At 42.1% G+C, this 15,170-nt stretch overlaps 1 protein-coding gene across 4 annotated transcripts in view; it reads right to left on the reverse strand.

The window, feature by feature from the left end:
- Positions 1–5,830: 5,830 nt before the first annotated feature.
- GDF5 (growth differentiation factor 5) overlaps positions 5,831–15,170 on the reverse strand; it is a 138,907-nt gene continuing 129,567 nt past the window's right edge. The window contains exons 1-3 of one of the 4 annotated variants that reach the window (XM_069807827.1): positions 10,915–15,091; positions 9,064–9,161; positions 5,831–7,485 (exon numbers count right to left, since the gene is read on the reverse strand). In XM_069807827.1, the coding sequence (XP_069663928.1) occupies positions 6,617–7,485; positions 9,064–9,161; positions 10,915–10,916 (969 nt within the window). In that variant the 5' untranslated portion in view covers positions 10,917–15,091 and the 3' untranslated portion in view covers positions 5,831–6,616. Of the gene's footprint in view, positions 7,486–9,063; positions 15,092–15,170 lie in introns of those variants that run through there. The other 3 variants (XM_069807812.1, XM_069807819.1, XM_009922957.2) reach the window with 3 other exon arrangements.

Genomic DNA, 15,170 nt, shown 5'->3' on the forward strand with positions numbered 1-15,170 from the left:
CTTCTATCACCAACCCACACCAGGGACTATTATGTTTATCAGGATCCTCTCCACTTTTTTTTTTTTTTTCCTGGATGCTAAGACCCTCTCATGCCTGCAGCTGAATCCAAAAAGGACAGAGGGACCCAATCAGCAGGTACCTGTCCCCAGAGAGGAGATTCATTTGGGGCACTGTGCCTGGTGTCACCCATCAGCTCCCTGCTCAGCACAAAGATGCTTCAGTTCGCTCTCCCAGGGCCTGGCTCTTCCCTCTGACTGTCTGGGAAGCTACTTACTTCAGTACTCTGCATCAGCCTGCTGGAGCCAAGGGCTGTTGCAAAAAGCACCAAAATGCCAAAGTTAGGCACTCAAAGTAACTGTCCAGAGCTGCATGGTCAGTCTTTTTAACCTCAGGTCTGCACATGGCTTGGAGAAGACAGGTTACTTGTCTGCCCGTGGCCCAGCAGTGAAATTTATGATTCATCTGAAAATCTCGTAAATGAAAGTGCCTCATCATCCATACTCAGGTTTCTCAGCTCTGTTGCTTTGGACCTCCTGCAGCAGCACACATGGCCACAGTCACTATCATGCTAAACCTACTGCTCTTTCTGGCTGTTCAATGCCACTGTCAGAAGCTATTTGCCTTTTCTGGGCTTCAGCAGCCTGCTCGTGCTCTAAGCCTTCAGCAGCTTCTGGGCCAGAGGTCTGAGTAGAGCCCTGAAAGCCACTAGTATGAGACGGACAGGCAAGTGGAAAGAAAGAATTACTCTCACCAAGCCCTCAGGAAAAGTTTTTTTTCCTGGTAGGTATGTAGACACGTCTATTCCCACCAGCAGTGCTGCCACCCAACCCATCTCTTTTTCCATTTGGGCGTACCTTCACTCTACAATTGCTCCTGCATTCAGACCATCTTATTATTCAATCTTTCACCCAGTCCTTGGCCCCTGCTGTCCTCCACTGTGGTGGGACTGTCTGCCTCCCCCCAAAAGCCACTTCTCCCAAGCCACATTCGCTCGAGTGTTTCTTTAGAGCACCTCCTCCTGTGGCACGCACTTCTCCCTGCGCTACCATTAGCCTTTTATCCTCTCTAGCTGGGTTCCTGTAATCTGATCACTAACCATACGAGTTAATGACTTCTTTGCCATCTAAAGTTTATGAGTTTTATTGCACCTTTGCAGAAAAGAGAGCTCCCATGAAGATATACAGCCCCTTCTCTAAGCCTGGGGAGGACCCAAGTTGTGTTTCTCTTTCAACGTTTCTGGAGAAAGATTATTGTTTTGAAGCCATTTGCATGAACAAAATGAAATGTGTCTGGTTTTATCAATAAAAGGCTTATTTCTGACTGTATGCCATGATAAATGGCATATTCTAAAAAACAGGCAGGCAGTAACTGAATGTGCAGAAGCAATACCCTCATTTTAATGGCATTTCTCTGGCAGTACAATGGGCAGAGTGTGCTCAGCCTGGATTCCTGGATGGCAAAGACTGGTGCAAGGTATTATAGCAAAAAGACTCTTAGAGAAAAACCAGTGAAAAGAGTGTCTTCTGTCCCCTAGCAGAGGGTCAGCCAATTAATCACTATTATTATTAACAAAGTTATTTTTTCTTGACAGCTGTGCCCATCAAAATGACATCAAGGAAAACTGAATCCATTTGCATTACTTCAGCTAGCCAAATCATTGCAGAAAGTTGAAAATAGTTCTGGAAAAAAAAAACCCAACAGCAAAATAGGGACATCAGTGAACTCGGAATGACAGAATAAACGGGCTATTCTGAGCACTCAGCAAAGTGTATTTACTGCAGTGTATTTACTGTTTTTCAAAAAATGTTAAGATTTCCTTGTTTATTAAATCTGTTGAGAAGCAATGAAATCCCATGCAATTTTATTTTCAAATATCATTTTACTACCCAACAGCAACAGTAAATTCATAAAATAACACGTGATTGACCAGGACTATGGAGTAAAAAAAAAAATTTGTTTGCTTTGTACATTCTTATTAGTGTTGGCTAAGATGTTATAAAAGCAGTATCTTTTAACACCTTTTATTATACAAGGGTCAAGAGGTTTTTATGTTTCTTAAAGAAAGCTTCAAATAGCCCACATAGCGGGTTACTGCATCTTTCATATGGCTGCTGTATAAACAAGCTCATTTTACACAGGAAATGACATAACCATGTAAAAGTGTACATGGACTTTAGGCACATATTCAAACACTAATGGGAATGCATTGTTTTAAATGGCATACTTTTATGTTTACCTATTGAGCTTAGTACCCATATTTTAGCCAAATACAACAAAAATTATCCACACATACCTGTCTTATAGTGTACTGTTTATTTGAAATTTGGACCTTCACAAAGACTCTCATGGGACAGATAATGACCCTAAAAAGTAAATACAAATGAGGCATTCTCAGTGAGAGAGTGAAACCTGCCATCATAAAGGTGGAAAGCTGAACTTTTAACCTGTATTGCTTTACAGCTCAGGTTTCTGTGCGTTTCTACCACCAAGTCACCCATGGGAAGAAAGTTGTAACAATAATTTTGGGTGTCTATCTTTGCACATTATATAATGACCAGGCTAAAGAAAATAGTGCCAAACTTCTGCAATTTCAAGGTTCTCTGTTTCTTTCCAGTTACTTTCCTTGGTATCAGCCCCAGCCTGTGCCCTATCCCTAAACCTCTATTTTCAGAGAGGAATGAGGGTTCAGTGAAGTCCACCTGGGTTGTGCTTTTGTGCTTATTGGTGATAATGAATGTTTGTAATGGCCACCATTCACATATCCTGGAAAGTTTCGATATGTGTTTCTGTTCTCACGCCAGACAACTGAAACTGCAGATGTCCATGTAGAGTCTTGACAAGATTTGCAGTGGTTTGTGAGTAGAAATTGAATGGATATGTGGAATTCAGAAAAAAAATGACAGGTCACTCTGGCAGCATCTTTTTGTTGCTATTGAAATTTTAGGTGAATTAAGAATAACAGAAACTGCTTTGAAAAGAGCAGTGAAAGAGGTCACTCCCTTCAACACTGTAGATTTAAGTGATCATAACCATTCAGTAAGTATCTTATAATTAATTGCAGAGACAGAAGTCTGTGCCAGATGATCCCAATGGCTCAAACAATACACCAATAAAGCACCTATAGGCTAGTATACATTTACACCATAGTGAAAGTCAGTAGACCACTCCAGAGTAGAATAGCATGGAACTGGAATTCCCAGAGTTATCAAACAATTTCAGTAATGTAAATGCAAAAGGATACTCTTGACATTGCAGCACTAGTTTACAACCAGTGTTGCAAACCAAGGATATTCAATCTGAGTGTGAAAAAACTGTGTAAAAAGTGTAAAAGTGAAAAAACTACCCTAATCCTGCCATCTACTATTGCCACCATTGTAAACTCCTCACTTTGAGCTGGACCAAACTTGAGTAGTGCCAGGACCATCCCTTCTGAACGTCGACACATTTGAGCTACCAACTAAGCAAAGTGAATGTCGTGTTACCTCCTAACCTGAACACTTGGGCTGAAATTGCTTCTCTTTAAGCCAAACCAAATATCTGGCAATTCTGACGTGGTAATAATCCATTACAATTCCAGCATTTTAGTGTCTGTAGTTTCAAGTTTGTTTAAACTGATATTAAAGACCTAGTAGTTGGTTTTGGTTGGTGGGGTTTTTTTCCTTCAAGGTATAACTACTCCCTAGCAGAATTTTGGTTTTTGAACCATTATCAAAGTGTGTTTTTTAAGACATTAGTATGTCAGTATTTCTTTCAGTTCTTCAGTTCATACTGTTTGCTTTGGGATAATTGCAAAATCTTAGCATTTTTTTCCATTTAGATGCTGATACCTACTCAATTTAATTACCATTTACCTAAATCTTTATCTTGCTTTATTCATGTATTGAGGAATTTGTACAAGGACAGGAAACAAGACCCTCAGAGAGATACCTACTAGGTTTTTAAAACTTTTTATGGTGACCAGCATCACCAGGATCCTCAGGCTGACCAACAGCTCTGCCACATAAAGTGTATAGTAATTTTCCTCCTTAGATTTCCAAACTATCATGCATTGCATGTAACACCAATGCTACCTTCCTCCAAAGCTGTTGCAGCATCTCACGAATCCAGCTGGAACTGAAACAAACTGCCCTTTGCAGGCAGTAATAATCCCAGGAGTTAACTCGTCTGTTAAAAAGAACTTAGATTTGCTTCAAGTGAATTTAAATAGCCTGTATTTGCTATTTTAAACTGATCACCCTAAGCCATTGAGGAATGTGCCTGTGTGGTTAATAAATGGCGGGGCACAGCTTTGTCTGTCATACATGAGAACAGAGCACTGGGAATGTGCATGGGGAGCAGCACTCTATCACGCGTGGAAGAAAGGGAAATCCTTTCTCATTGTCATCTAGCCAACCTCTCCAGAAGGTAGCTGTGGTCAGTGCTAGAGAAAGGATCCTTAAAAGCTGCAAGCCATTCACCTAGAAAACAGCCAGGAGCAAGAAAAGAACTGCTTGAGCAGAAAAGGCAAAAAAAGTCTGAGATGCCCTCTTGGCTGTGGGCTTGGCAGGACAATGTTTTCTCTCTTACTGTAGCAATAGTAAATCATATCTAAATGAGCCTGTAGTAAAGCTCAGAATTAAAAACTCCTTATTGTTTTGAAAGTCATATAAGAGTGGCTGGTGATAAGCAGTTAGTGCAGGGGACAGTAACTGTTGGTCCTGGCCTAAGATGCCAGAATTTCTCATGCACATGTTACAAAGTAGCTTCAAGTGCTTGTCATTCTGCATGCCTGTTAACCTGCTAGTTAGTGATTCGCCCTCCTGTCAAGGACACACTTCTGACCCACCTCGGTTTGTGTTATTGCATGGCCTGCACCAAGCAGTATCAGTTCCTGCAGGTAGAAATCCTGGTGCTAAGTTATTACAAAGAGATCATATACACGAAAGCTCCCTGCAGTGTTTTTTTTGTATCACCATGCTGTAGATTATGGTACCTGACAGGTCTGCAGGCACAGGGGAACCCCATATGTCTGGCAGCAAGGTTGCTTAACCAGGTATTTTAAGCTGGTTAAAGGCTCAGCCACCTAGAGAGTGAAGGAGGAAGGGCAGAGCTTTTTGCCACTGTTTCTCTATGGCTATTGACTAGGAATTTAGGACAGTTTGCCACTAGTGTGAGCTACACCACATCCAGTCTGGGGTACTGACCAGGAGGACCTCAGGGGCCATATTCAGCTCCCTGCCACTCCCCACACCAGTGGTGCTGTGCAGAGGAGAGTTCAGATCCAGGAAATTATGTCACTTGATGGTTTAAACTGTGATGAAACACCACCAAACCTTACCATTTATTATTTTATACTATTGATAACCTACTTCAATAATTTCTGATGGTTCTTATGACCTTTCTGATCCATCTACAGTTGAACATCTGGTACTTAGTTTTGTAGGTGGAAACATAGACAGAGTAATCCCACAATAAATCTATAATCCATGTTGAGAATAGATAAAGGGGATACACGAACACACAGCCTTTGGAGGGTGGAATTAAAGGATACCAGAGCTCTTTTGCAATCATCTGCTTAACTCATTTTTGCCCCAGATACATCAGGTGATAGCATCATTCCCCACCAGATCAAACCATGCCATTCTTTCAGATCTTTCTTCCAATTTTTCCACAGTTAGTCTCTGTGGCAGCAGAGTTAGAGGCAAGCAAAATCCATGGATGTGTTTTGCATACCACTGGCATTCTGCTGCGCTGAAAAGTCCCTTTCACTTGTATTTATTGTACAAAAACATTAAAAACAATTTCTTAATAGCATTATAATTATGCAGTGTTGGACAGCTAGACACAATGTAGCACTGTGTCAATAATTTATTACATCTTATGCCATAATTGAACACTTTTACTATGAGCATTTGAGAACAACTTGGACCTTATACAGAGTAATATATCTTGCTACATAATAATGGAAAGGTGGATACTTAAGAAAGATATGTAGCTTGGAGGAAAACATACACAGAAGCAAATACCTCCTGCATCACCTATCTCCATGTAAAACTTAAAACTAAATCAACATATCATATTTAATGACTCCTTTTTTATATATGAATAGTTTCAAGAGCTAATCAGAAAGAAATCATATTACAGTGTAACTATTTACACCAAAATGGGAGCACACCGGAACAAAACCTTCTCTTCTAGACATCAGGACTCTTTTCTTACATTTCTTAATGGACAAAGCACATGGCAGCCAGACACAAATTCAGTCTCAAGAACATTGTTCAAAGGATCAAATAGGTCATATCCACAGCTCACTGATGCCATCTTTACCCACTGCCTGGAGGCTAAAAGCAGGCAATCTAGAGGTGTAGAGGTATAATCTTCTCTGCCATGGACTTCAGTTAGAGCCAGTCTCATGTTGCCGGCACAAGGCCTTACATCAGGTTGCATGACAGCATCCAAATGCTACTGACATGTGCCCACGGTGGAGAGACATATAGAAGCACTAGATTTATTGCTACATCCTTGTAAACATACTTACCCTAGAGGTAAGAAATCTAGTTCACCTTGTTTGAGGAGAGGTTATGTTCAATGTATCATATTACCTTTCATAACGTATTCATGTGAGCAACTGTTCTGCTACCTACAACCACACGACTCCACCACCATGTCCTCATACTGCTTGTAGACCACATTGTTTGCAGAGTCAATGAAAAGAATGCTAATAGGACTGAGCCTGGTTGGGACACAGCAAGTTGGGGGTGTTGATTCTGGGTCCATTGAGTTCATTAATGTTTGGATAACTGCGTGATTGGTGGGCTCCAGATGGGATCGAAGGGGGAATTCACAAAGCCCTTCACAGTGATATGCTTCATACTCTAGAGGGGCTATTATCCAGTCATCCCAGCCCATATCCTTAAAATTCACGTGGAGGGCTTTTCTGCTACACCTTGCCTTCAGATTCTTAGTGGGCCTCTTCCCTTGCCGTGTTGCTAAAGGAGCTCTCCTCTTCCGCCTCTGATTGAATAAGTACTCATAAACAGTTTTGTCGTCTTGTCCGGATCTAGCTTTGATTTCATTGAAAAATAAGTCTCTTTTTTTCGTCCTCCCAAATACCAAGAAGAGAGCCTTTTCATTGACCTGTCTTCCTGTTCTATTAAATCCCACACTCCTGAGATCAACAGCTCTCCCCCTGTCAAAAGTTTCCAGTTCAAAACACAAGTTAACCAAGTTTTTAAAGTTCCTGAAAAGTTTCCAGATGTCAAACACTTCCCACTTTGGTGTATCTGTGATACTGACAGTACGAGAGTCCAGGAGTGTTGCTGCTTGTCTGTTTGTAGAGCAACTAAATAATTTCACTTGGGAATTTTTTCCAGAAGAATGAGACTTCCACGTATCAGAAGGCTTCTTCCTCAATATTCGAAGCTCTGCTCCCAGCAAACCATCTTTTTCTAATGCACTGATGTCAAAAATATATTTCTGTTTTCTTATAGTTGGTGCTCGGTCGTCTAAAAAAAGCACACACATTTTTAAATGTAGATCAAGCACAGATCAATATCAGTTATTCAATTCTTAATGGTTTTCCTGAAGTTTGCTCATAAGCCTAGAAGTTTCCTTAATTAGCCCACCAAACAGAAAGAGCAATTTTTGTCTAAGGGATCAGTTCTATGCATGGACCCAGAAGAACTCAGTGACTCAACAGGGAAATGAGTTTCTGAGTTGGCCTTGTAGAAATCTCATTTCTTTCACCGGCGGGCATTTTCTAGCTTCAAAGTAGCAATTAGCCAATTGAAAAGTAGTCCTTTTTCAGGGCTGAGCACTCACAGGGCCTATTCACCACTTACATGCTACTTAAGTTACCGAAACAGAGCTTCAGTGGTGCCCAGACCTCATGCTGGCTCCAAACATGATCAAATTTACCCTTAGACAATACAATAGTGAATTAGTCTTTTAAAACTAACATCCCCCAGGAACTGCCAGACACAAGGATAATTGCCATATTAACTTAACTCCACATGATTCACAACTTTTTCAAATTGGGCAGAAAAACATACCTCCCTTTAACCTGACATTACATTTGCTTGGTTAAACTCATGAGCAGCACTAACAAGGAATATGGCTAAGCCAACATTTTAGTGATGTTACATTAACAATGCCTTCCAGTGGCGAGCTGAGAACCTGAATGCAGCACTTGTGAGTAGCGTATCATCGCTTCCCAGAAGCCAAGCTATTCATAAATGGCAAACAAATCCAGTCCTTATTACCTTATCAATCCATTACCTTATCAGCTGTACATGACAAAACTCTTACTAATGTCACTGGAAGCAACATGGGGCTCTCCAACCAGAGTGGTACGGTGAACATCATTCTTTGGGAGCCTGGTTATTTCTTGTGTGAAAGCAGACACTAGTCCAAATTTCAAAAAAAATTTGGAACCAGAATGTTGAACCACAAATTCTAGAGTTCCATAAGTTATTTCTCTTGTTGTTAGTCTGTGCTTAGCTGTGGGCTTCTGTAGATAGAAGGTTGGTGGTATGTGAAAGCATGAGCTTCAAGCTAGTATAGATACACCCACCCTATGCTATAATGACTCCTGGGTCTACAGTGTAGTTCCTCACAATTCTACCTTGAACAAATCAGGCTGGCCCTTTGATACTGAAACTTGTGGTTTTTTCATGGAATAGCCCCGTTCTTAGCATATCATGTGTTTTTAGACATACTTTACAATAAAATCTGACGTTAGCACTTTCCAGGAGCTAGTTATGGAAAGAAAATAAGACAAACATTTAAAAGGTTTTTAAACACCTAACCATGCAAAGACTGATTGATTTTCAACAATATGCATCTAAAATATTTTCTAAATGTTTTGTTTGGCTGCCACATGACCATCTAGTTCTGCCTCTAACTGCATTTTCCAAGATAAGGCAGGACAAAATCTGCAGTAAAGCTGTACGATTTAATTTACATTAATAAGAGCTATTTGACTTTAACAAAGTATGATTATTTTCTAATACTCTCTACATGTATAAACACACTCAGACATCTCTCTCTGTCCACACACACACACACACAACCTCCTTTCTTACCTTGTCCTTTGTCTATAAAGCTGGTTATTGTATTGGCAAGTCCAGCTTCCAGTTTTACACTTCCATTAACACCTTTTCTTTCTGCATCTGAGAGAGTCCTGTACAAAGACAGCATGTATTCATGTGGCGTTATAGGGGGATGTCTGAAAGTTTCCTTAGTATCCCTCTGGGTTACAGGCTCTTTAGTCTTTTTGGTTTTGAAAGAATCAGTGTCAGTACTGCTTGTGCCAGTTTTTTTCAAAGCCACTTTGCTGCTAAGATTTTGAACCTTTGGAGTCACTGTCCTTACTCCAGAAGGTCTGCTGGGGAGATGTCCTACCTTGCCCTCCATGGCTGCTGTTCTTGAGAGAACCTTCTTTGATTCATCGTTCTTGGCCAGCAGAGCTCCAGCCTGAACAGCACTGCTTTTAGTCCTAGCCTTTGAGGTCCCAGTACTATATCCATGGCTTGCAGTCCTCAGTGTACCTGCCCGTGCTGAGGGATTCCTCTCTTTTCCTTCTGCTTTTAAAAAACCTAGTTTAGATCCTGGATTACTCTGGCCTGCCTCAGAATTACTCAGCGCTCCAGGAACTAGATCCAGAGACAGCCAAGTCAAATGCCAAAGCAGTAAAGTGAGAAAATGCAGGATTTTCATCCTCTGGTCTTCCTCTGAATGCCACTAAAGAAAAAATCAGAAAAGGTTCCTCCAGTTTGGCAAAAGAAAACATGAAAGAAATTAAAAACCAAAGTCAGCAAAAATGGTTTTCGTTTGAGATTAAAACATTTCAAATCTCGTTGTTCAATACTTGTATCCAGTCCCATAGTGGAAATGCTCATGTACTCAGATATAAGCTCCCCTGACTTCAGTTAGCAGCTATAAAGAACTTGTTCTTGAAAAGGGAAAGTTTACCACCTCGTTTTCTTCTGTAAAACTGACTGAAAACTTGAAGGAGTCCTGTTTAAATCCAAGGGGGTTTTTTTTCCAAGAAGGAAGAATGGCGTAATGCTGCCTCTGTGTTAAAAGGTTTTTTTAAAGTTTTGAATCCTTTCCAGTGAAAATATTTCACACACAGAGATCTGCAGGTGCTCAGAAATCTTTTACAAACCTGAACTCAGGAATTGGAAACGGAATTCCAACAAACCTATTTAATTACTCTCTGATGTCATGCTGTCTAAACTAATTTAACTGTGATATATTTCTTTAAAAAAATCTTCTTTACCCTTTTCATTAGCATGAGTCATACTCTGCCTCATGTGAAACAGCTCCACAGGCTCAAAACTCTAGAGGATGCCTTTTCAAGTGGCAATACGACCTCTACCTTAGCCTTCCATGAACTTCACGTTTAAACAGGACAAACTGCAAGATCAACAACTGAGACCTGTCATACAGTCCACTGGACACATACATTAAAATATTTAAGTATAATGTGTTTAGCTCTTTTTCCCCGAGAAACAGTGGCTTCACTTTGTCCTCTGGTGACTGAAGGGCAGAGCCAGCAGCGCAGGCGCTTAACAAGGGTAAAGTTTAATTTTTCACAAACACAACATGGCCATTCCCGCAGTCAGTGTATTTTGGCGTATTTATTGCTATGCTTTAAAAAAATCCATGTAAGCCCACTTGGAGATGAAGCTTCTGCCGGTGGGATGCCCGTGGGGTGGGCGGCTGCACAGTGCGGGACAGCAGTGCACCCTGCAGGCAGCCAGCCTCCTCCTCCGGCCGGAGGCACTCACTGGAGACACCCCGAAACTCCAATCTTTCCTCCAGAGGCTGCTGAATGCCAGCCTTTGTTTTAAAATTAGATGCAAAATTTTCAAGAGCTGCCTAGCCCACAGCCGCAAGAAGACTGGTAGTTAGAAACCAGCGTTACTTACATGTCAAGGCTATCCTGCTGCTTTCAGTCATACGAAAAAGAGTGTGGAGCAAGCATGTCTTTCATAAGCTGCAAAAAATTGAACTGTTGTTCTAAATGAGCCTTTGGGAAATGAGGCACTGGGCTAGATTGAACAGGGATTAATGGGACCCTTCTCTCATCTTGCACTGATGCTAAGCCCCGTCCTCCTCCCTCAGTTGTTTTTTTTTCCTAAGGCAATGGAAAAGATACAACACTTTTTAGCTTGATTTGCACGTGCTGTAGCATTTCCCACCCTGACTAGCATTAGAAACACCAAACTACGTTCATAAATAACAAATCTGCAGCCCTTTCTACATGAGGAGCTCTGAATGCTTTATGTTGTTTTGATGGAAAAACTGAAGGATAGAAGAGTCAGTGATTTCACAGATGTCACACATAAGGTAGACCCAAAAACCCACCCTCCTGATTTTGACCTAATGGCCCTTCTTCTGATGTCAGTTTTAGTTTTGATATTCCCTATCAAAATAAAGCAGCTTTTTGCTGAGTTACTTCTGACGAAACCAGTTCTCAGCAGTCACTCCATGCTATCCCCATGGCCATCCCAATCATGCCATCCTTTCATCCTTCCCATATTACCCACTTTCCTGCTGAGCAGGAGGTGGCATGCCATGTCTGGTTCTGCGCTACGGGGGTATTGATTAACTTGCCAGTAAGCCACAAAAACAGCTAAATGTTGAGCTCCCACTTTTAATTTATCCAGTTTCCAGTTTTCACACTTGTAAGAATTTAATATCTTTAAGAGCTCTATTGCTTTATCAAACTTGGCTGAGATTTGCAAATGATTTAAGAGATGGACATGAACGAGCAGGAGGTAAGACAATGCGATTACATGGGCCTGTCTCTAAGTAAATCAGATTAAAAGCACAATCAATTCCATGTTCAAACAATATTTATGTGTCTGAGATTAATACAACTTAGTGGGCTAGACAGGCCTAGACAGAAAAAAAAGAGCAAAAGCAAGCAAAGAAAGCTGTGCGAACTATTCTCTTTCTTAAAAGAGGCTCTCTTGAGGCACTCTCCATCTAGGTGCTTGGAACCATGGCAGCACAGTCACTGTACAGAGTCCACTGAGCCCCATGGTCCCCAGAGTGGAATGTTGGCCTTGAATAAGACCCACAGACTAGGGTGTCCTATTATGGCCCTACACTAATGTGGTGTTATTCCAGCTGGCTAAACTCAAACTCAACTGGTATCTTCAATGTGTAGACAGAAACCCTCTCTCCAGTGCCGGCTTTACATCAGATATAGGACACAGTGGAAGAGAAGTTCAAGGCCTATTACTTGTCGCCACTGGCCAAGTTTACATGTACCACTCAAGTAGCTTGGTTCGTACAGCCCACTTGTCCTTCTGTGAAGGCAGATCCTCACACAGTGTGTGTACGGATTTGAAGAAGGAGGACTACCCAGGTCCCTGCTCCTTGGAAGTGCATTGCCTCCTGTTCTCCAGATCATAAGGTTGTCTACATGAGCTCTGACACCTTCTCAAACAGACAATTTCACTGAGTCACTCTGGACTCATCCAGAGTGGGCTAGAGAAAGGGATCACTCCGGGGAGCCGAAGGAACATTCCGGTGTTGAAAAAGTTGCCATTCCCTGAGGATAAAAAGCCCTACCCAACTCAATGTATTTGTATGTTCCACGTGACAATGAGGTAGACCCTGGAGCCACAGTGCATGGGCCCCTTCCAGGATATGGGCTTCTGTCTGTACTCTTCCTTAATGCTTGGGCACAGGCACACACTAACACTTGATGTGCTCCCCAAAGCACACACTTTGTGCCAGCTGTAGATGTTTGTCATTTGGATACAGCACTGCCACTGAACTCCAGCCAATTGACATCCTACCCAGTGTTGCAGCAGGCGGCAGCAGGGTCCTTCTCAGGGAAAGCTCAGATCACCTGCTTTATCTGTCAGAGGACGCTGCAGAATAAAGGCAGGGGCTGAGCCAAGCAGAAAATGCTGGGCTTGCCCTCAGAACCCAGAAATCCCTGGGTGCACTCTAAAATATACTGTATATAGTTGGTTGCCCCAGAATAGCTCCAGGTAGGCTCCGTTGGATACATGATGCCACAAGTCAGAATGTGTTCACTGCTGCAAACTTGCAGTTTGAGCTGCACATGGAAATCTTTATTCTAGTGATCTACCAGGAATTTAATTGTACTTTCCCAGGTGAACTAATTTCCAGAAATTACTTACAGGATTGAGTTGAGTAAACTCCATATATTAAGCCATTTGCTGTCACATTTCTTTTACTTATTGAAACTAATTAACATGCTATTTCCATAAGAATTTAGACCTCTGCACCATAGCTTTTTGGGGACTGATTTTTAAAAGTATGAAAAGATAATTTTAGGAAGGAACTTAGTGCTTTTTGAAAGGAAAGAATTACAGAAAACTCAGAGATGCTGTAATTAAAAATTGCTCTTGTCTTGAGCAAGAGCAAAACAAAGACAATAAATTTCCTACTAACATGGGAAAACATGGCATAATTTTGATAGGCTGTGCTACAATGTCATGATGATAAATAAAAAATTGGAAGTCCAAAGAAAGAACTGTGTCATTGGTTATCAAGAGACTTGGCTACACCTCTGAACAGTAGTGAGCTATGGATGGGAAAAGCTTAGAGAAAAGCATAGGGGTATAATCCACTACATGTCCTGTCTCAAGAACACTAGTACTAAAAAGTACCTGTCTGCTGCAATGATGCATATGTGGTAGGTCCAGAAAGCCAGGCACAGCATGAAGAAGGAAACAGCATTTTTGGATGTCACTTGGAATCAATAGAAAGCCTGATGTCTTGGGATCTGAGTAGTCTCAAAGGAGTGAGGATCCACAATAAGAAAGAATCTCATGACACGTTATGCAAGAACTTCACGTGAAACACTACAGGCAAGAATGAAGCCGGGCCACTGGGAATCGAGCCCCACGATGTCAGCCTAGCTGAGGCCACAGCACTTTGCTAGCAAGGCTGGAGAACTCTTGTTTCCACCATAGATCCAAGGACACAGGAGCCTTAGAGTGCTCAGAGCTGCCTCCACCACATCCCACACCCGAGGCACAGCAGGGAGCGCATGGTTGGAGCCATCCAGCTGCTTGCTGTGACTCTGACAGTTAGTACCTTTGGAGACCAAGCCGACTTAGACCGAAGCAGAGGCTCTGAGCTCCTACCAAGCAGCATTTTAGTTCAGGAAGATATGAAAAGTTAAAACAGTGTAAAATGATCCACTCACCCAGCAGCAGTGCTGTATACAGAAGGGCATCATACTTATAGATTGGCATTGTCTAGCTGCAGTTTCAGAAATTTGATTTCTTTTCTATCTTTGTCTCATTTGACAGGAATTTATAGCTTTACATTAACCTCTCTCTTCATCTTCTGATCAATAAGCTAGAGCTCCTTCAGCTGCTTTGTATAAAGCAGGTGTTCAGACCTCATTCCCTAAACCCTTTTTTGCAATCACTGCTTTACAAGACACTAACCCCAGTTGTGAATATTTTTGGTTTTGCATAGATTTCTAATGATGCTTCAGCTATGTTAAAATACATGGAGCTGAATCCATCTCAATTATATTGAGGCTTCCACTGTATTGGAGATGATTATCTAGACAGCCTTTATAGTCAAGAGAGAAAAGCAAGATACAAACTCAACTGTAGAAAGTCACACTTAGTAATGACCTGGTTACTGCTTCACCACCTTGCACCATTTGCACACTGCCACACTTCCACTGCCTGCTATGTGCAAGTGAAAATGTCTTCCACATCAACCACTGCAAGGGCTGTGGCAGTTGTGGCTACCTTTGCTGCTATTTATGGGACTGGCTTTTGCTGGAAAACCTCCAAGAGCTCTTGGCTTAGCGATGCATCCCTGCAGTTCAAGTACTTTTGTCCTTCTTGCAGGAATCACTGTTGGCACTCGTCCTGCTCACTGGGTGAGACGAGGGTGGTGTGAAGGTCTCTTCGCATTAAGAGGACCTTACAGAATCACAGGTGATTCGGGAGTTTATCCTCACACCAAGCAGAAACCCCCACAGCAATGGGTGACCACCCCTCCCGATTTACCCTCTGTGCCTGGCACGGCCCGTGGCGGGCAGGCTGGCCCAGACACCCGCTGTGGAGTGAAGGGCTGCCGGGGCGGCCTCTCCCCCGCACCCTCAGCGAGGAGCGAGAAGCGAGGAGCGAGAAGGGAGAAGCGAGAAGGGAAGCGCTGCCACAGAGCGGCC

This window comes from Haliaeetus albicilla, chromosome 2, assembly GCF_947461875.1.
Source record: "Haliaeetus albicilla chromosome 2, bHalAlb1.1, whole genome shotgun sequence".
Classification (NCBI taxonomy): Eukaryota; Metazoa; Chordata; class Aves; order Accipitriformes; family Accipitridae; genus Haliaeetus; species Haliaeetus albicilla.